Source organism: Lycium barbarum, chromosome 3 (assembly GCF_019175385.1).
Source record: "Lycium barbarum isolate Lr01 chromosome 3, ASM1917538v2, whole genome shotgun sequence".
Lineage (NCBI taxonomy): Eukaryota > Viridiplantae > Streptophyta > Magnoliopsida > Solanales > Solanaceae > Lycium > Lycium barbarum.
The window spans coordinates 6,216,687-6,242,106 of NC_083339.1; the positions used below are offsets into that span (position 1 = coordinate 6,216,687).

Genomic DNA, 25,420 nt, shown 5'->3' on the forward strand with positions numbered 1-25,420 from the left:
TATATTTTCTTATTAGCTTTTTGTGTTAACAACTTTAAGGTCATTTTAACAAAAAAAAAGTGCTTATCAAACACTTATATCCAAATATGAAACTATTCATTAATAAAATCAACTCAAACACTTAAAAATGCTTGGTGCTTAAAGCTACTGCCAATCCAAGACGGGGGAGTAATCCACAATTTAAGCATTTAGAAACAGAAAAACACAAAAACAATATTGGTGGAAAAGTCCATTTGGACCCTATGACATCATGGGTTGGGCTAGGTCGGCCCAACTACCCCCATATTGACTGACGGTTCTACTCAAAGAAAGATATCCTAGAATCATTTCTGCATTTCACCCTAGCAGAAGATGACACAAAAGAAGTAGAAGGAAAAACTTTACAACGGATTAGGCATAAATATGACATACTGTGTGAGGGAGTATTTTATTACAATTATAATGTGGGTTCCACCACTTTATGCTCTTCCTTTCTTCTTCTGCATTTTTTTTTTCGTCATTTCTCTCTTTCCTCTTTTTTCTCATTTTCTTTTTTTGTTAATCAATTTTAAAACTAATTCTATTATACGCAAATAATTTTTTTTAAGTTATTCTTCTGTTTTATTATTCAGCTTTTTCATTTTTTCTTAAAAAATCAGTTAAATTCCGTACAATTTTAAAAGAAAATAATTGGCACTCAAAAAAAAGTTTTTAATGTAAAAACTGATAACCAAAAATGAATGTAGGATACTTTTAAATGTAAAAACACCTTAGAAAATTTTGCTCGATAGCGTTACAAATTAAGAAGCTTTCTACTATCTTAAATAAGATAGAAAAAGTTACTCTTTTGATACAGAAGTATTTATTTTTTTATTCTGATTTATTTGCTACAATACGATGGTATACAAGCTCTGGTGCTTAGCTCTTTTCACTCTGAATGGTTTTGAAGGGATATCCTTGATTTAATGCGGGTAAAGCACTCAAACATGTGAAATAATTCATTTGTCCTGCCTTTATATTAAGGAAATCTGATATTCTAAATCTATATAGAGAGGTGTAAAATGAAAATGATTTTCAAAGAGAGACACACATAAATGATGGATATTGTAGAGCTGACAAAGATAATAACTGTCAATGTTTAACTATTTCACAATAGCTTTAAAAAGCTCATGGAGTTTCACCTGCATGTAACAAATATGGTATTATTGTTTCATGAATTGTCACACACAACAAATCCTGAAAGAAATTGCATTGGAGGTGCAAAAAGAGAGTTTAAGTCAATATTGGTCTTCAATCTTTTTTTTCCCTCATTTTTTGGGGTGGTCGTTCTTTCTTCTTCTCATTTTGTTCTGGAAGCAGATTAGTAGCTTAAGTGTATTATAGAAAGAAGGGAAAAAATATGCGGTGCCTATAGTTCTTGAGATTTATCGGATTAAAGTTTGGACAATATGACTGATACTATGGATGTCAACATAGTGAATGATTTTGTTTGCAAATAACTGGTTCCTTTTGCAAAAATTGAAGATGACATTGTTGTCAAGTCATCGTTATGCAGCGTGGTTTCTTAGCTTCCTTTGTCTTGGAATAAGTAAGTATCAGTTCTTCTTACAGTGGTAAGTTACCAAGAAAATTCAAATATAAAACTATGATCGAATGACATTTGAGTGACTGCTTGATTTCTTTCTCTACAGTAAAATTGTGTGATTTCGGTTGTATTAGGCAACCCTGATTACAGTCGAGATGTAGAGGAACAAGTCAATCGTTGCCCTTAGGAAAATTGATTGCAAATGGCATTGTTTACGGTCATCCATAATGAATCTAGGTTTAAGATTTCTTCTTCTACCTTTTTTCTGGGTTAGTTTCTTGGTTAAACTCTGCTTATTAAATTATGTTCATAGCTCTTTGCAAACGAAAAGAATATTCAGGTTGGGAAAATCAGTAAGTAATGAGAACAAGAAGAATATCCGAAAGCAAAATTAATCGAGTCGCACATATAATACTCTAGCAAATAACAATAATACTGGATAGACTAAGCTGAATTATCCATTTCAAAACTTTCAACATATTTGACAGTTAAGATATTGTGTTAGTATAGTTTGTGGTTCTTATATATATAAATTTTTGGAGAGAATGTATCCTTTTATGGACTTGATCCGAATTTGGAATTTTCATCTATTTCATTGACCTTTATTCATATGCTTGCAACAAATATCTCATCGTTACTCACCCAAATTATGAATGTTTTGACTTCCGCAAGTTTGACTGCAACTTTGTTGTAAACTCTAAAAAAGGTATGTCCTAAAAAAACACTCCTATGATAAGTAACGAACATGTCTCGTGAAAAAAAGAAAAGTATTCCCAAGCCTTAATTTGCTCCTATTCTTCCTGTTGAATGCTTATGCTTAACAACTCCCTATTGATAAATGTCAACAACAACAATAACAACATATCCAGTGACCTATTGATTAATGTCATTCTAATTAATTCAATTTATTTATTTGTTTCACTCATTTATGACATTGCCATATGATTTTCAGGTGTGCTCATTTGAAGTTGGATATTTTGCTGTTGTGGTTCATTCTTAAGGCCTAAGTTCTTTGGTCGCTAGAATGACCATTGTTAGATCTGTTGCCGGGACTATTGGATTGTACGCCAATTCAAATAGTTATATCATAAACTCAACTATGCTATTGTGCAAGCTGTGAAAGTTGAAGGTGAAGAATGAAGTAAAATATGCTATTGTAAGGCGGTTTAAGATCAACCTTCGGCTGGATCTACTACTTAGTCGGAACACCAAGAAAAATATAGTGATACGATTTAAAAGTATGTTCAAGGAAATAAAATCACTACCTTATGTTTTTTACTGGTAGTATCTTTTTGTTCTTCATCAATGTAGCTGTAACTTTATGCTTCCCGTGTGAAATTTTACCGTTTGTTTTAATTTTTTACTGTTATCGTTCACCGAATAACTGCAAAGGATCCATAACTTCAAAATGTAAAATGTTGGGTCGTGCACCCCTGTAGTTGTACTTTATATTCACTTGAGATAATCTTATTTCTATACAGAAACTTATTTATCTTAATCAATTTATATTTAAAAATTTTGCAATAATATGCTATCTTTAATGTTGACGATTTTAGTGGCATTTCTGTCATTTTAATAGGAAAATGCTTTTGACACTTTTCCACGAAACACTTTAACTTTTTATTTTCAGTTTCAGCGCTTCTTTCGAAAAACATAACAACTTATTCACAAAATAAGTTTTACTTTTAAGCACTTGTTAGTTAAAAGCCACTTTTTTTCCCGTTAATCCAAATGGGCTATATCAAATATAGCATACACCCATACAATGATATAGACAGACCAATTGAATAATAGAAAATGCAAAAAAAAACAGGAAAAAAAAGTAGTACTTAGACTTAATGATCAACTCTACTTAATGAGAAGAGGAAAATGGTCCAATCATACTACGAGAAAACTAAGATGCAGCAAACTCCATTACTAGCAACTCCATTAAGTAATATGTAAATATTGAATGAGTAAATAAAACTAAAGAAGAACACACGAATCCGGACCAATCTCGGAGAGAGAGAGAGAGAGAGAGGGCGCTCTTATATATTTTGCTATTACAATGTTGTAGATCTGAAAAGCTAACCCCAAAAAGTGGGAAAATGTTCTCTATTTATAGGTATGCCTCATGGGCCTTGAATACAATGCCAAGCCCTTTTGAATAAAGAAACCCTAAAAATGATAAGGTAGGATCGTACGGTCGTCAGTACAAAATGCCAGAACGGTTTCTTGATGCGTGGCAGCATTGCAACCGATTAACTGGACCAATGAACTCGTTGAGTTTAGGTTGGCATACCCGGACCAACGGACACGTTGAGTTTGAATCGGCGGACCCGGACCAACGGACACAATTTTCTAATCCCGAGTTAGCTGCATCCGGCACAATACCCCGGTATTAAGAGTAGACCGAACATGCTCGTGCTCATTTGGACTTGCCCTCGGCCCCGGTCTCACTGATCATACATTGACCGGATTTTTACCGTATATAGATAGTCTCCACACTTTCCGGACGATAGTTTTATCAGAGTAACGGGAAGTGGATAAGTCACAAAACCGGTGGTTCCATAAGCTCGTTCCTATCTTCGAATTTGGCGGGAACAGTTATGTCACGTCTTTCCGACATCGGCCACGTGTCTCGTCCCGAATAGTTGACCTCGGGAACCGCCTTAACGCACGTCTATTCATATCATGTCACATTAAATACGGGACAGGTGTCGCTTCTCGATTGGCCGTTGTTTGTAACTGCTACAGTACAACGCCTATATAAGGCTCATAGCAGCATTCATTTTTTCATTTTCACTCTCTCTTTCATTTCACATTTCCTTCATTCTCTACTTGCTTCTTGATCGTGAAAGCCACTTTGTCAACTTCTCCATTTGTTACTTTGATCGTAAGAGCATCTTTGCTAAAACTTTCATTTGTTATTTTGTATCCTTTAATTGCCTGTTCCATCCTAATATTTCCTTCATTGTTTCGCTCTTGGATCTTCCATCCGCCATTTCAAATTTCCCAATTTTCATATCCATCTTCGAAATGTCTACCAACACTAAATCCACTTCCCAGGATGTTCCCTCGGTTTCTTCTCCGGGGGCCGAGCCTGTTTCATAACCCAAAGGTAAAACCTTCGTGGAACCAACTGCTCTGGACATAATACCGTCCAAGCCCATTTACAACTATAAATTTGACATCGAGAAGCTATCTCCAGTTGCGGATAGGGGTTACGACGTAAGGCGATACCCTTCGTCTATTACAGAGGATCTTCTACGTTGGGTCCGGGCCGAATGTGGATGGGATAAGCATCCGGTGCAAGTGTTCGCCCTTAGGCCTGACAAATCCATTACCGATCACAGAGAAGGTTTCCTATACGTTTACACGTATCCGTTCACGCTCAAATTCGATTCTCCAATTGATCCGGTTATTTTGGAGATGTGCCGGACGTACAACATGAACTTGGCCCAAATTAGGCCGATTATCTAGATGACTGTGTCCTGCCTCCGCTTACTGGCCAATAATGTCAACAGGGAATTCACATTGGCGCACTTTATCCGGTTGTATTCTCCGAGAATCTTCCGAGGGGGCGTGATAAAGATTACCAAACGAGATCGGAACCCGATCTTTTCCAAACTCGATGAGGATAGAAATCGAGGATGGTTGGAACATTATGTCTGGGTAAGGATCATAGACATTATTCCGGCCGATCACATACCCTTTCCAGAGAAGTGGAACGATAGACGTAAGTTTCTCAGTTCTCTCATTCTACAATTATCCTTCCTCCACGCTTTGTCAAAATTTGCTTCCTTACATACATATGTGATTTCTCTTTTTTTTTTAGCCGAGGCATAGATACCTTTAGCTGTCCGGAACCTTACTGAGTGGGTTGGAGCAATCCTTAGCCAATAACCTCATGAAAAACGGACATGGGGGGACCTGTCGCATGGCCGATGGGTTGCCCAAAATCACGGTAATCTTCTCCTTAATTCGGTATTTAGTGTATCCTCCCATTTTCTTTTTCTTTCTATAACTCTTTCGATATTCAGGCTTGCCCAAGGGATAGGTGGAGCCAAGACCAGAATCAAAGGCCGAACCTGCCGCACCAGCTCCTGAATTTGATACGACAAGGTCATCCCGGCTCATTGTTGTAACCGGTAAGAGGCAGAAAAAGCCCTCGGCTAAAGGGCAGAAACCAAAGAAAAGGGCGAGGAGCACTGTTCGGACCCTGAGGGATGAACCAGAGTCCAACATTCTTATTCGAAGGGTTGGTGAGGGCCCCTTCGTTGCCTCTGTTTCGGAGGAGGGATCTACCATTCTGCCCTTACCTACAACTGGGGAAGAACCTTCCATTCCGACTCCGCACATAGGTGGAGAAGAAGATGTTCTTTTTTCAATTCCTCTAAGTTCAATTGAATTCATCGACATTTCAGGTGATGCTTCGCCCGAAGAGACTCCCTTGAAGAGGCCTAGAAGATCCGGGCCATCTTCGGATATTGAAGCCGAACAAAGAGCAGAGTCGGCCCCCAATATCGAGGCTACAATGGCTACCATCCCACTGCCCAGTGGTAACCAAGCTACTACATCCGAGGCACCTGCTTCTAGAGAGGCTGCTGGAGCTGTTCTGGCTTCTCCTACTCCTGCACCGAGGTTCGATAACCTAGATGACATGTTCTCGGATATCCCTCCTGCAACCGGGGAAGCAGCTGCGTTCGAACATCTTCCTATTCCTCGATCCATGAGGGTAGCTAGTCGGGCCGCCAAAACGGGTGCAAGAGATTCTCTTGTAGGTATCTTCCTAGCCCTTAGTGTGGAATCGAAAAAGGACGAGGTCGGCTGGAATTGAAAAAGGACGAGGTCGGCCGTGATCACTGTCCCCGAGGATTGCAGCTTCTTATCCCGTTCTATGGGAGTAGAAAGTTATTTGAGGACCTCTTATTTCGTACTCGGATAAGAGAAAGGTGGTAGAAGTCCCTTGGCAGTGCCTTATTAATGAGGGCATGCATGCAGGCAATCGGGTAAGCTTTACATCCAATCTTTCCGTAATTCATAGTTATTTTTACCTCTCGCTTATCCCACTTGATTTGTTTCTTCTGCAGAGTGTTGTGCTCATCAATGAGGGCTTTGACCGTGCCCAACACGAGGTTGACGACCTAAAGGGCCAGCTGGATGCCCAGGGCCGAAAAATTGAGAAGTTCCAACACCTCCTGCAAGAAAGAGAAGACTAATTGAGTCGGGCCGCTGCTCTTTCCAACCTTCAACCCGAGCTCGAGGCGACAAAGGCTGAAAATCTTCGTTTAAAGGTCGAGTTAGCCGATATAGTTGAAAAGAACCAGATCTTTGAAGCGGATAATGCCGGCCTTAACCAGGACAATGCCCGTTTCATTTCTAGGCTCGGTGAACTCGAGGCCACTATCTCCCAACTCCGAAGTGAACTTGATTCAGTCAAGGTCGATGCCGTGAGGATGGCAGAAAGGCATTGGCAGCTCGAATCTGAGAGTGCTAAAGACAAAGAGAAGTTGAGGGTGTCTATCTGAAAGATCAGTTCACCATATTCCCCCAAAGAAAATGGAGATTATGAAAAGCAGAATTGGAATATTAAAACAAAGGATAAGACCACATAAGTAGGTTTACGTGTTGATACAATCGGAAAGTGGCTTTACGCCATTGGTTATTGAGGAGGCAGCCGAGGTGAATGACGTGCTTCAGGCCGAGCTTGAGTCGGCTAACCAAATTCAAAGAGTTCTTCTCGAAGAGAGATCCAAACTAGCGGCTAAGTTGGAAAAAGCCGAGGCCAACTTAGAAGAGTCTCTTAAGGAGGCTGTCGAGGCTCCTATTACGATTTTAGTCGAGTATGAACGGTGGAAATCCCAGAGGGTTACCCTCGAACAGGTCCAAAAAGGATTATGGGACCTCCATGCTCGGATACGCGAAGCCAAAGCAATCGAGGAGGAGGCCAAAAAATCTCTTGATGCTGAGTCTGATGATTCCAAGCTAACGGTTTCCGAGAACTCCGGCTTCAACCGTACCGGGTAGATCAGGGCCTGCACGAGCCTTTATTTTGTTTTTGATTTTTGACTAATGAAAATTCCAAATGTAAAAACTTAGCTTTATATATGAAATGAGCATTTCCCTTTTTGTTGTTTTCTTCATTCTTTTATCTGAATGCTTGTTATGACATTTGCCTTAATCGCTTATCCCGTTAGGAATAATCAAAGGTTCAGAGTCACCTCTTTTTTCTGAACTGTGCCTATCTTAAGTGTTGGCTTTTCTCTTCGTTCGGTACATTTTTGTCCGAGGATTTGATCGAGTGATTTGCTCGAGGAGCTTATTTATGCTTCGTGAATTCAGACGTCTCTGAATCACATTGGGCATTTTGGGCTGAGGTTTTTAAATTGCTTGAACCTTTTTTGACCGGTTACTTATAATAGATTAGGTTCAGATACTTGAATCCCTGCCTTGTCAAATTCGAGGGTGTTAAAAATTTTTGGATCCGTTCAACGTGACCTTGTTGCCTTTGCCGAATTTTGACGGTAGCCCTAGTATAGGTTATTTAATAAAAATATGTCGAATTTGGACGGTACTTCCCGATATAGGGTATTTAATAAAAAGACATGTTCGAGATGAATTTTTCATAATTTTCTTTATATTGCAAGTATTTGCACGTACATAATATGAAGACTTCATCCGTTTCCTTCTGTTTTTTGCCGTAGCAAATACTAAGTGGACATGATTCGTTTTTTATCGTTTGGTCCTTACATCGAAGCCTAACAAAGAAGGTCCGAGATTAGACAGATGAGAAACATAAAATTTCGAGGACCTTTCTGGGGTAGCACTTAATAGTGTTTCTTTATCTTCTTTGGTGAGTTGAATTCATTTTAACTTCTCGAGGTAGACCTCGATGCGAGTATGATAGTCCCCTAGTATTTATCCGAGCTGCATGATCGGGTAAGAACTATCAAGTCCCCACTCAAGGGGTAAACCCTGCGTTCCCGGGTACTTTGCCTCATTTTCATAAAGTAACACGTTGTATTTGTTGCCTTATTAAAAATCTTGTCGGAAAACCCACTTCGGGACAAAATCGTGCTAAGGAAAAGAGTGCAACACGTGTTTTTAGACCTAATTTCGTTCTATACTCTATTTTCTGCAAAAAAAAAAAAAAAGACAGGTTAATAATAAAAAATGATCACAAGGGTGGGCATCCATACGTTAGCAGTTGTATCTCTTCAAATGAGCCACATTCCAGTTATTACGCAACCGTTGTCCGTGCATGGATTCTAGTTGGTACGATCCTTTGCCCGTTATCCCTGTTATCTTGTACGGCCCTTCCCAGTTCGGACCCAACTTTTCGGCATTGGGATTCTTGGTGTTCAAAGTAACTTTTCGAAGTACCAAGTCCCCAACTTGGAAATGCCAAAAATTGGCCCTGCGGTTGTAGCACCTCTTCATTCTCTGTTTTTGAGCTGCTAAACGGACCAATGCATCTTCACGTAGTTTGTCCGACAGGTTGAGTTTTATGTCCATGGCCTCCTCGTTTGACCCGCTGGTATATTTGAATCGGAGGTTCGGTTTGCCAACTTCTAGGGAATCAGAGCTTCGACCTCGTAGACCAATGAGAAAGGTGTTTCTCCCGTGCTCGATTTTGACGTAGTTCTGTAAGCCCATAATACCTCTGGCAGCTTTTCCCTCCAATGATGTTTCGATGTTTCAAGTCTTTTCCTTAGATTTTAAATTATTATTTTGTTCGTGGATTTTGCCTGTCCGTTTGCACTCAGGTGATATGGAGTTGATACAATTTTCTTGATTTTCAACCTTTTGAGGAAATTATTGACTTTGCTGCCAACAAACTGAGAGCCATTATCACAAGTTATTTCGGTCGGGATGCCGAAACGACAGATAATATGGTCCCATATGAAGTCAATAACCTTCTTTTCTCTAATATTTTTGAAGGCCTGCGCTTCAACCTATTTTGAGAAATAGTCAGTCATAAACAAAATAAAACGGGTCTTGCCTGGTGCCCGTGGAAAAGGACCAACGATGTCCATTCTCCACTTCATGAAAGGCCAAGGTGATATCACCGGGTGTAGAAACTCCCCAAGTTGATGGATCATCGGGGCATGCCTTTGACACCCGTCACATTTTCGGAAAAAATTCTTCGCATCATCCTCCATCTGGTTCTAGTAATAACCGGCTCTGATGATTTTTTGAACCAAGGCTTCTGCACCAGAGTGGTTACCGCAGGTACCTCGTGTACATCTCTCATTACATAATCGGTTTCTCCGGGACCCAAACACTTGTCTAGGGGTCCGAAGAAGGACCATCGATACAATTGACCATCTATTAAGCAGAACCGTGCTGCTTTGGTTCTGAGTGATCGAGATTCTTTTGGGTCGCTCGGGAGCTTCCCATCTTGCAAGTAGTCGATGTATCTATTGCTCCAATCCCAAGTTAGACCCAATGTGTTTATCTCAGCCTGCCCGTTTTCTACGGCCGAATTCATCAACTGCACTATGGTACCGGGGTTGATTTCCTCTGCTTCGACTGAAGACCCCAAATTGGCCAATGCATCGGCTTCGTTATTCTGCTCCCTGGGTATATGCTGCATGGTCCACTGTTTAAACCGATGTAGTATCACCTGAGTTTTCTCTAAATATCTTTGCATATGCTCATCATTGACCTCAAAGACGCCATTTACTTGGTTAACGACCAAGAAAGAGTCACATTTTGCTTTGATTACTTCGGCCCCCAGACTCCGAGCCAATTCCAAACCTGCAATCATAGCCTCATACTCAGCTTCATTGTTAATTAATTTAATAGTGCTAATCGACTATCTAATGGCATCACCGGCGGGGGTTTTAAGGACAATGCCCAACCCGAAACCTTTTAGGTTGGAAGCCCCATCCGTGTGTAGAGACCAGATACCCGAAGCCTTTCCCGAGATTAGCAAAAGTTCTTTCTTGACCTCGGGAATCATGGCGGGGGGGAAATCTGCCACAAAATTGGCCAAGATATGAGACTTAATAGTTGTCTGTGGTTTATATTTGATATCATATCCGCTAATCTCTACGGCCCATTTGGTCAGTCTACCTGATAATTCTGGTTCATGCATGACATTTTTTAGCGGGTAAGTAGTTACTACATATATCAGATGGCATTAAAAGTAAGGTTTCAGCTTTCTTGATGCACTTACCAATGCCAAGGCCAACTTTTCGAGGTGTGGATAACAAGTCTTCGCATCCCCTAAAGTCCTACTCACATAATATATTGGAAATTGCGTACCTTATCCTTCTCGGACCAAAACATCGCTTACCGCTACCTCAGACACGGCAAGGTATAGAAATAATTATTTGTCTGCCTTCGATGTGTGCAACAGAGGTGGACTCGATAAGTATCTTCCTGCAAAGCCCTTTGGCATTCTGGTGTCTAGACGAAGTCATTCTTCTTTCTCAATAATGAGAAGAAACGGTGACTTTTATCCGAAGACCTCGAAATGAAACGGATCAGTACTACTATCTTTCCGGTGAGCCTCTGCACTCTCTTGACGTTGTTCACCACCTCAATATCCTTGATGGCTTTGATCTTGTCCAGGTTAATTTCAATTCCCCGGTTCGACACCATAAAACCCAAAAAATTTTCCTGATCGGACACCGAAAGTACATTTCTCAGGGTTAAGCTTCATGTTGTATTTGCGAAGTACATCAAAGGTTTCCTGCAAATGTTTTAAATGGTCCTCTGTTTTCAGGGACTTGACTACCATGTCATCAATATAAACTTTTATTGTTTTCCCTATCAGTTCTTCGAACATTCCATTAACTAGGGGCTGGTAAGTTGCTCCGGCATTTTTTAACCCGAACGGCATGACATTATAATAGTAAGTCCCGTATCGGGCAATAAAGGATGTTTTCTCTTGATCCTCTGGGTGCATCCGGATTTGGCTGTACCCAAAGTAAGCATCGAGAAAACTTCACATCTCATGCCCGGCCGTTGAATCGATCATTCAATCAATGTGAGGCATTGGAAATGAATCCTTCAGGCATGCGTTGTTCAAATCCTTATAGTCAACACATCTTCTGAATTTATTACCTTTCTTTGGCACCACCACTACATTAGCTAACCAATCCGGGTATTTTACCTCCCGGATAGAGCCTATTTTTAAAAGCTTTGTTACCTCATCTTTTACGAAGGCGTGTTTCAGTTCTGCCATGGGCCTCCTTTTCTGCTTCACCGGGGGAAATCTCTCATCGAGGATGAGCTTATGAGTCGTGACTTCCAGTGGCACACCTGTCATGTCTATATGGGACTATGCAAAACAATCGGCATTAGCTTGAAGAAATTTAATTAACTTGTTCCTGAGCTCCGAGGTTAACCCCGTGCCCAGGTATACTTTTCTATCCGGTAGATATTCGAACAAGATGACTTGTTCTAGCTCCTCCACGGTAGATTTGGTTGTATTTGATCCATCCGGTAATACGAACGATCTGGGTACGCCGAAATCATCTTCTTCGCCCATCGGGTCCGACCCCTTCTGCTCCGCTTTCGAACCCATAACCTTTAGTTGTTATTTGGCGTCCTTTCCTCCGATTAATTCATCATCTCTTTGATTCGGCTTTTTTGAAAAAATGGCGCTTCCTCGACCGTGAATATCTCCCTTGCAGCGGGCTGTTCACCTGGAACTTCAGCAACTAATGTTGTGTTGATGGTATTGCTCTCATGTTATGAATCCACGGTCTGCCATTATACTTCATATCTCCCTCGATGACATAGAATACCGTCTATTGTATGGTGCCATCGATGTTGACCGGCAAATAAATCTCTCCCTTCGTGGTTTCACTTGCCATATTGAACCCACTGAGTACTCGGGGTACCGGCATAATCTAGTCGAGTAGCCTTAGCTGTTCTACCACTCTCCATCGGATGATATTGGTCGAACTACCTGGGTCAATCAAAATACGTTTAACTTGTGATTTGAAAATAAGGATAGAAATTACCAATGCATCATAGTGCGATTGAATGATGCCTTTTGCATCCTCGTTGCTAAAGGAAATGGAACCCCCGGGTACAACATCTCGGTTGCGCTTTTCTCGTACAATGGAAACCTTTGTTCATTTCATCACCGAACCTCGTGAAGCATCCGTTCCCCTAATTATCATATTGATTACATGTTGAGGTTTCAGCGACTCAGCACGTTTGTGACTCTTCCTTTCTTTGTAGTGGTTTGTAGCTCGTTCACTTAGGAATTCTCAAAGGTGGTCATTCTTCAATAAGTGATCCACCTCCTCCCTTAATTGGCGACAGTCCTCAGATCTGTGCTCATGGGTTTCAAGGTATTCACACACCATGCTCGAGTCCCGCTGGCCCGGGTCTGACCTCAATGGCCTTGGCCACCTAGCTTCCGTGATACGGCTGATAGCCGAGACGAGTTCCGAGGTGTTGATGTTGAAGTTGTATTCCGATATCCTCGATAAGTCTTTGTTGCTAGCCGAACTCCCGACATCACTTCTAAATGATAGGCCTCGACTGTTTGACGGGCATTCGGCCCGTTTATCGCCCCTGCCCGAGAAGTGACTGGGGCCGACCCTCGATTTTTCAGACCTGAAGCTCGATTTTTTTGAATGAGAGTATGAGCGGTATATTTTCCTCGATGATCGTGTCTCTGACTCATAATTTTTCCTCGACCTCTCATAGCTTTTGCTCATATTTATGGATCCCGGAGGTAGTTCGAGTTGGTCATTTTCTACCCGAATCTTAGACTCGTATGTGTTATGGACATTTGCCTAGGTTACAGCCTCGTATTCCAACATGTTCTCTTTCAGTTTGAATGAGGCAATCGAGCTCTGAGGATTAAGCCCTTTGGTGAAAGCCTGTACAGCCCATTCTTCTGGAACCGGAGAGAGCTCCATCCGTTTCCTTTGGAAGTGGTTCACAAATTCTCGTAACAACTCATTATCCCTTTGTGCTATAAGGAAGATGTCTGCCTTCCGAGCTTGCACCTTTTTAGCTCCGACATGGGCTTTTATGAACGTATCTGCGAGTATTTCAAAGAAAGTGATTGAATGCTCGGGTAGATGGTCATACCAGGCCAACGCTCTTTTCGATAGTGTTTCCCTAAATTTTTTCAATAACACGGACTCAATTTCATCCTCTTCGACACCATTGCCTTTTGTGGCATAAGTGTACGAAGTCACATGCTCCTGCGGGTCCATTGTGCTGTCATATTTCTGGATATCCGGCATCTTGAATCTCTTCGGGATCAACTTCGGAGCCGCACTTGAAGGAAAGGCCTATGAATGTACCTCTTCGAATCCAGCCCTTTTAGAATCGGCGGAGCTTCCGAGATCTGATCCACCCGAGAGTTATACGTTTCCACCCTCTTCTCCGTTGAATCTACCCACTTTGCCAAGGTCTCGAGCATTTTCAGAATTTCGGTGGATGAATCGGCTCCCAATCCATTACTTTCGACTATTCGTGTTTCATCCCTCTTTGGTTCGGTGACCCTTTTTGACCTTTCCGGAGCTATCTTGTCATTTTTGCTCTGCATCTGAGCTATTACAGTTCCCTGTTCGGCTATGGCGGTCCTCTGTTCCTGCAACATTTTAAAAATTGAACATAAGTGAATCTCATCCGGAGTATCCGGTGCTTTCTGGCCTTGAGCTCGAGATAAATTAATTGAATTATGAGTATTCAAGGGATCAGTGGCTGGTAAGGTGGCATTCTCCTGGTTCACGGTGTTCTGCCGGTTGAGGCCTTCCCTCGAATCAACGGAGTTTGGGTCGATTGGATCTACTGATAGGTTTCGCAGCCCACTATTCTCGTTTTCAGCCCCAATTTCATTATTGTTGACATGACCAGATTGTCCGCTGCTTGCCATTTGGTCCGTTTTTTGCATAAATTAACAGAAGATTCCTTAATCAACGGGTAAAAAGAGGTAGAAGCAAAGATTAAAATACCACTATTATCCTAGCCCTACGGTGGGCGCCAAACTGTTTACCCCGAATTTTGGTAACAATTAAATTTGTAAGTGAGGTATAGGATATGTGGATAAATTTTAATCTACTTTGGTGGGTATGAAACGTATATGGGATTGTTGCGATATATATTTTATATGTATGATTGTTGTGAGCAGGTGTACCGAAATTGATGATTTGCACTAAATATATGTGTTAAGTAATATGTAAATATTGAATGAGTAAATAAAACTAAAGAAGAACACACAAATCCGGACCAATCTCAGAGAGAGAGAGAGAGAGAGAGAGCTCTTATATATTTTGCTATTACAATGTTCTAGATCTACAAAGCTAACCCCAAAAAGTGAGAAAATGTCCTCTATTTATAGGTATGCCTCATGGGCCTTGAATACAATGCCAAGCCCTTTTGAATAAAGAAACCCTAAAAAGGATAAGGTAGAACCGTACGGTCGTCAGTACAAAATGACAAAACGGTTTCTTGACGCGTGGAGCAACTGATTAACGGGACCAACGAACACGTTGAGTGTAGATCGGCGTACCCAGACCAATGGACACGTTGAGTTTGAATCGGCGGACCCGGACCAACGGACAAAATTTTCTAATCTCGGGTTAGCTGCATCCGGCACAATACCCCGATATGAAGAGTAGACCGAACATGCTCGTGCTCATTTGAACTTTCCCTCGGCCCCGGTCTCACCGGTCATACATTGACCCGGTTTTTACCGTAAACAAGGATACCTTTCTTTGAGTAGAACCGTCAGTCAACATGGGGTAGTTGGCCGACTCAGCCGAACCCAACCCATGATTTCATAGGGTCCAAATGGACTTATGCACCAATATTGTTTCTGTGTTTTTCTGTTTCTAAATGCACTACTCCCCCGGTCTTAGAATTGGCTTTAAAAAAGTAGCTTTAAGCACCAAGCATTTTTTAAGTGTTTTGAGTTGATTTTATTAATGAATAGTTACATGTTTGGATACAAGTGTTTGATAAGCATTTTTTTGTTAAAATGATCTTAAAGTTGTTATAGGTTCGTTCATCAATGGAGATTTCATAGTCCAATTTATTTCCATTCCGTATCAGTAGCTTTATTGTAATAGAGTTCAGTTTTCGCTTAATAAAAACCTGAGATAATTTCCCGAAATTATTATGCTCGATTTGACCAGTTTGTTTTCTGAATTTAATTAATTGGATCATTACACAAATTGAATTTCATTTTTGCTCACATGTGTTTGCAAGTGAATCGATATGTAAATGTATGTAATGTGAAGTGAAATTACATTATCTTATTTGTTGACCTCTCCATTATTGCGCAAGTCCTCCAGATATATGAGTCCTCTTTAATTTTGTTTTATTTGTAGGGTTCATGTCTACATGACATAAAAATTAATTTATTTTATGTAAGATTTTTTTGATGATAAATTTAGTTGAGTGATTTTATAAGAGAAAAAACCCTAAGTTGAGTGATTCTATTGATACAAAATAAAGTTGAATGATTTTACTATATAATTTCTCATAGTTGAGTGACCTTTTGAGATATTTACTCTCTTCTGAACACTAGGGTTGTCAAGGCTTACTTGTAACTATTTATAACTTGTGTTGTAAGAATTGTCTTGAAGTCCTACCAAATTGTCAAGACTTACATGCAACACTTTACAACGTGTGTTGTTGACTTACCTTGAAATCTTATTCAAGACTTACTTCACGACATTTGTTGTTGAATTACCTTAAAATGTAGTACTAGATTGGCATGACTTTTCGCTATATTCATGCTGCGTAACTTGTTAGATCATTCATAGACCTAACGGATTGACATGACTTTGCTATCTGCATGTTGGCTATCTTGTTAAATTGATCAAATATTTTATCGGATTAACATAATTTCTTTATGTTGTTTATTTTGATTTCATAGTTTAAAAGCTTAGCAGCGAAGATATTGGGAACAATACATTATCTGCTATGTTATTTCAGTAAGTACTTTATATTTACTTGAGAAAATCGTATTTTTATAATTTTAAAGTTAGAGAAACTTTTTTTATCTTAATCAATTTATATTTAAAAAAATTGCAATAATAAGCTATCTTTACTGTTAACATCTTTAGTGGCATTTCTGTCATTTTAACAGGAAAATGCTTTTGAGACTTTTCTACCAAACACTTCAACTATTTTTAGTTTCAGCACTTCTTTCAAAAAACGTAACAACTTATTCACAAAATAAGCTGCACTTTTAAGCTCTTGCTACTTAAAAGCTACTTTTTTTTCCAGCTAATCCAAACGTGCTATATCAAAAATAGCATACACCCATACAATGATATAGACAGACCAATTGAATAATAGAAAAGGCAAAGAAAACAGGGAAAAAAAAGTAGTACTTAGACTTAATGATCAGCTCTGCTTAATGAGAAGAGGAAAATGGTCAAATCATACTATGAGAAAACTAAGATGCAGCAAACTCCATTACTAGCAGCTCCTTTGGATCATTCCCAAAAAAAAAAAAAAAAAAAAAAAAAAAAAAGCACATTTCATTTAAAATCATCTAAATGGAATAGGAGAGCTTGAACAAAGCTGATACACAGAGAAAAATTAAATTGCATTTGACCATCTCAGAGTTTATAGTGTACTCCAAGATGACATTACAATTAGCTTTCCACGCATAATTCAGCCACATGCATAATTCAGCCATGATGGTGAAGTAGGCTTATAATACCTAAGCTTTCCATGCATAATTCAGCCAACTTCCACCAACACAAGATCCCCCAACACAAATTCCCACCTGAAATGTTACAACATAGCCAAGGATCAACAGGGAGAGTCCATTGCACTTTTGTGTACCTCAACCTCGGTATACAATGACATCTTTCCAGACTGTAGGCATATAATTAAGCATAGGAATTCTCAAGTTAAGGAGATTACAGAGAGTAGAAGTGACCTACAAAATGATACGTTGTGCAGTACGATACTCTCACATAACAAAAACCCAATAATCATACATAGGCAAATACTAGGTAAGTAATTTAGGCGAGATCAAGCTCTCTGTATAAACAATTGCAAACTTAACGATATCACAATGAGGCCATAATCCAAATGGTCCTCTAGATGTCGTCCTGAACACAGTACCACAAGATCCTGTACGTTGGCAGCGTAGTAGCACTTCACCATCTGCAAACAGATGTTTTGGTCTGGCGGAATAAAAAAGATTAGGATTACGTATTGTAATTAATTCAGTCCAAGATTCTTTGACACCATAGTCTTTCATTACCCACAACTCAAAAGTGCGCATATGGTGATGTATATATGTCGAATACAAGCAAAGCATTCCTCCCAATACTGAAACACCATGGTCGATGATCAGCTTGTTGGACATATTGCGCAATCGCTCCAACAACGGTATCTCTCCATACACCTCATTTGAAATATTAAATGAAACGATAGTATAATGTGGTGACCGACCGAGCCAATGAAATGCTCCATGTACAAATGGCAAATAATCCATACCACAATCCTTAAAACCCGAAACACAATGAACGCCTGTAGGATAACTACCGATTCTTCTCCAGGAACCACTTTTTAGAGAGAGAATTTCAACACGATGACCATATGCTTTCAGGTTAATTGCAACGACCTTATAGTCATCACTAGTTGCGTCATATCCCAATCCCCATACACAATCTATCAGTGGAGATTCTGGATGGGGAAGTTCTATTGATTCTCTTGTGGAGGGGTTCCACAGCAAAAGGTGTAGATTGGGTCTATCATACAAAGATACAAGAAGAATCAATCCATCATAACCACAATAAGGCTTGCATTTCATTGGTATGCAATTCGAAGGGCAATCAACTTTTTGTTCATCCTCAACCATTTGAATCGGGGATAAAGAAGAACAATGGAATTCAAGGCCACGGTCCTTAACAAGCCACGTTTGGCAAATAAAATTTTTTGGGGAATTTTGGTCATTCTTGGCATGAATGTGATGCTTCATCTTAAAGTAAGGATCAGCAATTAATGCCTCCCAAAATTTTGAAACACATTTGAACCGAAGAAGAGACCGCACAGGTAACCTGCTGAGGATCTCCATCATTATGTCCTCTTTAAAGTGAATGCCCATGACCTAGATAAGACAAGTACAGTGCTTTAGTAGTTCAATTGTTGAAGATGTTAAATCTTTTCGGGCACACACATATATACATGGAATATATGAAAACCAATGAAGCAGTATTTTTTTTTCCAGAAAGAATATACAATCAAATACTATTTTACTTAGTTGAAAAATGGTTTCTTTAATGTTATATTAAGCATAATAATAATACCTACCTAGAAATAATGTAAGAGCGACCAATAATAATTGAAAGACAATAGGTAAGTGAGTATGAGAACTCACCTGATCAACAACATCTATTTGGTCATTTGACGGCTCCATAATGCTCTTACCTGTGAGCGGAATAGACAATAGTCAGAGGTCTTAGGCCATAGCAGCTGCAGCTGAAAGAAAGAAAGAAAGAAAGAAACCTTTGCAAATTGGTACTGATTTCTTCTTCTGTTGGCACCTCGAAAGATTGAACTTATGGGGCGGCGCTTCTTCTCCATTGCTAATCTGTTTGAAAAGACTGAGCTTTTGGGGGACTCCATTGCTAGTCTGATTATTCAAAAGACTGAGCGTTGATTGGTGTTTTATAAGTAGAACTATCATTGGTAACTTAGTGGAAGGACAAAAGCAATCATGACAGTGTTATGAATACGTAAACTAGGTGCTAGGATGACGACCGTGGACATATAAGACAATGATTTCTCACAAAATGTCTGAGGAGTTGTTAAATTCTAGTAGTAATTTATCGATCAAGAAATCATTCATGTCAAAGAGCATAACTATGTCTTTTTTGAATCACAAAAAAAATCCCACCATGAACTAATGAAAAACCAACGAAGCAGTGAGGAGGATAAGAAAGAATATACAATCAAATTGGCGTTGTTAGCTAGCCATAATTATTTACTTAGTTGAAAAATGGTTTCTTTAATGCTTAATAACTCACCTGATCAACATCCATTTGGTCTTGTGTATTACTATCATCTGAAATGCTCTTCCCTGTGAGCAGAATAGACAAGTAGTGAGAGGTGCCGTCAAAATCAAACACACAGCGCAGCTGCAGCTGAAAGAAAGAAACCTGTGCAAATTGGTGCTGATTTCTTCTTCTCTTTGCATCTCGAAAGATTGCTGAGCTTTTGGGGCGGCGCTTCTACCCTCTGATTGAAAAGATTGAGCTTTCGGGGTACTCCATTGTTAATCTGATTATTCAAAAGACTGAGCATGCATAGCTAATCTGATTGAAAAGATTAGCTTTTTTTGTATTTAAAATGGTTTCTTTAATGTTATTACTCACCTGATCAACATCCATTTGCTCTTCTGTATTATCATTTGACGGCTCCTGTTCCCTGCAAGCAGAACAGAGAGAGGTGCCGTCAAAATCAGCGCAACTGCAGCTCAAAGAAAGAAAGAAAGAAACCTTTGCAAATTGGTGCTGATTTCTTCTTCGAAAGATTGAACTTTTCTTTTCCATTTCTAATCTGTTTGAGCTTTCCTTCTTCTCCATTGCTAATCTGATTATTCAAAGGATTAGCCTTTTTTGTATTTACAATGGATTTCTTCTTCTTCTTCATCTCTGTATTTGCGTGGAGATTGGAGGATATTATTGCTGGCTTCTTCTTCTTCTTCTTCTTTTCTGCTAGGGTTTCTCTTCTGGAAATGCAGAAATGTTAGATTGGAAATGCACAACTGTTAGATTAGACCCGCAGTCAATATGGGCCAACACAGCCAGCCCAACCCATCAAAATGGACTTTTGGACCAATATTGTTTCTGTTTCTAATTGTTATTACTCCCCTGTCTTGGATTGGCTTAACAAAAGTGGCTTTAAGCATCAAGTTTGAAAAGCATTTTTCAAGCGATTGGGTCAGATTTTATTAATGAATAGTTACATATTTGGATACAAGTGTTTGATAAGCATTTTTTTTTTGTTAATAATGGTGCCTTAAAGTTGTTAACACAAAAAGCTAATAAGAAAATATAAGGGGTAAAAAGGTAATATATTTGGTCAAAAGAGTAGCTTTTTAAGCTAAAAAGCAATAAGTTGGGGTTCACCAACTTTTTTTATTTATTTATTTTAAGCAGTTTTCTATTTTGCCAGACACTCCAAAAAGTTAAAAGGGGCTTATAAGCAGGTTTGACTAGCTTATAAGTCAATCCAAACACTCTCTTAATTTATTGAGATGATGGTGAACAACACACTTTAACTATTCGTTGTTCATTTTTCTTACCTAAACTATCACCAATTAATTTGTAAAACACACATCGACTATCAATCGTTTACTTGCAGTGACGCGTGTTTTGTAAACTAGTTGGTGATAGTTCAGATATGAAACAAAAAAACAAAAACAAAAAAAGTAATATTTTACGTATGTGTTTTACCCTTAACCCTAATTTATATGACGCTCTCTTGTTTGTTGATGGTCTAAAAAAGAATCACATCTTTCTATGTTTAATAACAATTCAATTTTAGGTTCATCTTTTCATCCTAATGAAATGATATCTAGCCACACAAATTTCTATAATTTTTTTTACACTATAAATTTCAAAAATATTCCTTTATCTTTTTAAACTTGCTGTCAAGTCAAACACCTTCACATGAAATAGGACGAAAAAAGTTGTACAGCAACAACAACATAGACAGTACAATCCCACAAAATGAGGTCTAGGTAGGGTAGACTATACGCAGATGTCACCTCTACCTTGGAAAGTGCATTGAGCTAAATTTGTAGAATACATTTGGATAAATGCCACTGTGACACGTGTCAATAGGCTTGACTCTAGTCCAAATCAGCATTCGGCGCCTCCGGTAAAGGTCTGATGATACTGAACGAGTTAGAGGGTCCTGTTGCTAGTTGTAATAAGATAGCACCGTTGGTAGGTAATGGTCAACCGTTACAAGCAATCCTTCTCTTAGGACCCCTTTGGCCATGAGACTTTTCACCTTTTTTTCCAGATTTTTTTTCACTTTATTTGTAAATTATCGATAGGCCATGAACATTCTAAATACAACTTGAAGTTTTTGTTTTTACTTTTTCGCTTTGAGTACGTTCAAACAACCAAATATTCTTTACAAAAACTATAACCAAACACAACTTCAACTTCAAAACTTTCAGATAAAGTAAAAAATATTTAGTTTTCATAGCCAACCGACTGCTAAAAGTGTGCTAATACTTGAAACTTGGAGGACTATTAGTGTACTACTATATAAAAGAAAAGGTACGACTCTGAGTATAAAGCCAAAAACTCGGAGGACTATTATTGTAGATGAAAATACACACGTTTGCATTTCGGACAACCTAAAAATCACCATATGCATAGGTTGGAGAAAAATAAGGAAAACACGGGAAGAGGAAGAAAACAAATATTCCTTAAGGAATGTGGGTTTCTTGTTTTGTATTCAATATCGATAACCTTTTATTTAATGGTCTTAATCGTTTGTATGTACCTCATAAAAGATCATGTCTTTGCACCCAGGAATGGATCAAGAAAGTTGATTGGAAATGGATTTTCACTTTGTTTGGTTGTTGTGAAACTTAACTATGGTTCAAAAGACAGGGACTAGTTGGGGATGTTGACTAGTCTTAATTTCTAAGCAACACTATTAAAGAAAGCAATCACCTCTACTTGTATCCAGCATGGGAATGTACGTTTCCTTTTTGTATCCAATTTTGGTAACCACCCAAGAGAGGTGTTTTATCTTTCTTTTCTTGCTTGACTTACCAGCAAAAGGAAAACCAGTTTTGAATTCCCCATTTGGACTAGAATATCAATTGAGTTAGGAAATGAAGTTATCAAAAACTTAATGACTCCCCTCTGCTTTTGTAATATCCGCTTGTTTCTCTCCGTCTATGTGACTCCTGTTTGTGTTCTCAAAAAAGAAAGGAACTGTGGAATTAAATTATCAAGAAGTTTTAAGGAAAATTTGAGGAACAACCTAGTCTAATTCTGTTTGGTAGCAGATTTATAAGTCATGGATGCTTGTCTGTATAAGTTGCTCAAATCGGGGAAAAGATACAAGTTACTGCAAACGGTAATTCTAATGTAATACAGAATTTCGAGAGGAATGAGGTGAAGGAAAACTGTGACATTGATATCATTAACTGTCCTTTATATAATACTCACTCGCGGAGAGATACCTAGTTTTATGAGAAAATAGAACCAGGTTTACATAGCTGTATTTGATATTATCCTAAAATGCAAAGCTAGAACATTCAAATAAGTGGGAAGACGGAATGGAATAGGTCAATTAAATTTGAGCCAAATGTCGCTGTTGCTCTACATTATCCTGTTCCTTGAACCCCTCTTAGTTCTTTTCATCCTGATCTTTGTAAAGAGAATTGATGCATTGTTTCTGCTGTTTGGTATTCTCTTGTCCATTTTATGTATCAAGATATAGAACATGTCATCTGCACTAAGTTCATAGTCAAGTGAAAATCAGTTGTTTCGCATGATCTGATTATGGAGGCATGTTTCATGCATTATATACGTTTTTATGTTTGGACTCCTTCTGAATTTAAAGAAGTTCCAATTCTTCCCTTGCCTGTTTTAGTTAGAAAGTGAGTTAACTGTTGCACCTCATTTGCTAGTTTGTTAACATGTAACCTTTTGTGTAGAATAAGCAGTTATTGAAGGAGCATTAAGAAGAAATTAGACCTGCTACAGAAGGTGATTTGAGACAATTTTGTTGACGGGTTTCTTTGCCCATTTTTTCTCTTTCTTCTACTTTCTTGTGTTTGGTCGGTGAAGGCCACTTACACATGGGAAATTTTTTATCATCATCTTCACAATTCAATTAATACTTTGTCTATGATGTTTGATTTCACCACGAAAACATTGATTTACTTGAACGGCTCGAATCTTTAAAACAAGAACTTGAATTGGAGAAGTTGAAATGTAGCATGAGACAGATATGACCTCACCGGAAGCCTGGTGGTCTGGAGAACATTCGGAAGTTGATAATATGCGTTTTAAATCTATCTGGAACTTGGCGAGGAGGATTATAGTTCATGAGCGTAAAAGTTTCAGGCAAGATTGCAGTCCTTAACCAAATTCACCCGTTTGCTTCAGAATTGGCTACATTATATGCTTTCCGAGAGCCATGCCACAGCATTTCCATACAAATTTTGGCCACCCTAGAATACTCTCTTTTGTTAATGATGGTTCTTAGATTTTTCTAAGTCTCCATACAGCATCTTAAATCTTCGATTGTGCAGATACAAAATGCAAAATCTGAAATGCTTTCAAAAAGTGAAATTAATTGGTCCCTTGTTCACTGGAAATCTAGAATCATTGCTCAGTGATTGTGAGCTGATTATTGTTGGTTCTTTTACATTGGTATGAATGAAATTCTCAACAGTGCCAAGGAGATTAACTGGGAGCATTTGCACTGTAACGTACTAAAAATAAAAAAAAATAAAATAAAAAAAGAAGTAAATAGGATTCCAATTTCCAGCTCTTTTCTTGGGGTGGGCGTCTAGTATTCAGTTCGGTATTTCTAAAGTTTGGGTTGGGTAACTGGTAATTGAAGTAAACTTTGGTTTTGTAAATTTCGGTACATTTTTCAGGATTTACGATTCAATTACTGAAGACGACCATTGAAAACGAGCCCACCTACAACACCAGCGAATCCGAGGATGAAGCCTAGTGATTGAATGGTTATGTGAGAGTAAAACCAGATTGGATCATATTGCCTCAAGTATCTAGCTGCAATGACTCCAATTAGCATGAAAATTCCCCAGCCAAACATCTTTAGAAGTCCATGCTTCTAAAGATTTTGCATAAAGTGTCTTTGTTTCACTTTGACCTGTTTTGCAACAGCACCAGCATAAAATATGTCAAGAGCTTCTTCAACTAACGTACTCTAGAGCAAACTTGCAATGAGCAAGAGGATCACCGGGTGTTCCCGAGAACATTCGAAAGTGGATAACTTGTCAAATTAATCTAACATCAAAATACGCAAATGAGTCACTAGATGAACGCCGATGGCTGCCTCTGCGCACAGGAGTTTCTCGCTCATTGAGAAGATCATGCAACCAAAGACAGTTGCTCCTCCATAAGACAACTTTTAGAGGAAGTACGCTGATGATGTGGATTTCTATCTCTGGGTTTCGGGATGCCCTTTTGGCTAACAGTAGAACGGGGAACATAATCGACATAAGATGGGGCCATACTAGGAAATGGACTTTTAGGAGGCAGTAAAGAGTTCTTCCCATTGTAAATCATATTTCTCATGGTACATGGGCCCTTGGAATTTGCCATAGAAAAGCACACAAGATCTCTGCAAGAAAACAAAACCAAAAAAAAAAAAAAAAAAAAAAAAGATATGCACCAGTTGGGATAACTAAACCTTCGAAAACATAACAGCCCTTGATAAAGATGATCTTATTATTAGTAAGCGAAGTATCACGGCCAAATCCCAAAACTTTCTACTCCAATCAATAGAAGTCAGAAACCAAACCTAAAAGTAAAAAGAGATGACACAACAATAGGCACTGCAAACATTCCGCATACATTATGCATAACAGTCCCGCAACAATGAGATAAAATCAAATTCAACGAAGCCATGATCTTTCTGGAAAATCCTGACTTTCTAAAAGACTAGGTAAAATTTTTGGGTATACAGGGAATCTGATATTAACCAAAGTAGAGAACCGAAGAAATAGGGGTATCTGATATTAACCAAAGTAGAGAACCGAAGAAATAGGGGTATACAGGAAATCTGATGGTAACCAAAGTAGAGAACCGAAGAAATAGAACAGAGAAAGTAGTTTTACTGGCAATAGTTTGTGCAAGAATCTTAAACACAATTACACCAATAAAGATGTCCGTATGGAGAGGACAA

At 38.9% G+C, this 25,420-nt stretch overlaps 1 protein-coding gene across 4 annotated transcripts; it reads right to left on the reverse strand.

Moving 5' to 3' along the window:
* Positions 1-17,006: 17,006 nt before the first annotated feature.
* Positions 17,007-20,271, reverse strand: LOC132630050 (F-box/kelch-repeat protein At3g23880-like). 4 transcript variants are annotated; one of them, XM_060345571.1, is made up of 7 exons: positions 19,999-20,271; positions 19,876-19,927; positions 19,660-19,796; positions 19,528-19,580; positions 19,007-19,091; positions 18,879-18,928; positions 17,007-18,608 (listed from the first exon to the last, which is right to left on the reverse strand). In XM_060345571.1, exons 1-7 carry the CDS (start codon positions 20,150-20,152, stop codon positions 17,502-17,504), a joined length of 1,638 nt encoding a protein of 545 aa, XP_060201554.1. In that variant the 5' UTR covers positions 20,153-20,271; the 3' UTR covers positions 17,007-17,501. The 4 variants fall into 4 exon arrangements, with proteins under 4 accessions (XP_060201554.1, XP_060201552.1, XP_060201555.1 ...); XM_060345569.1 differs by having other exon boundaries at positions 19,007-19,133; positions 19,999-20,269; XM_060345572.1 differs by having other exon boundaries at positions 19,007-19,133; positions 19,660-19,780; positions 19,999-20,139.
* Positions 20,272-25,420: the final 5,149 nt, after the last annotated feature.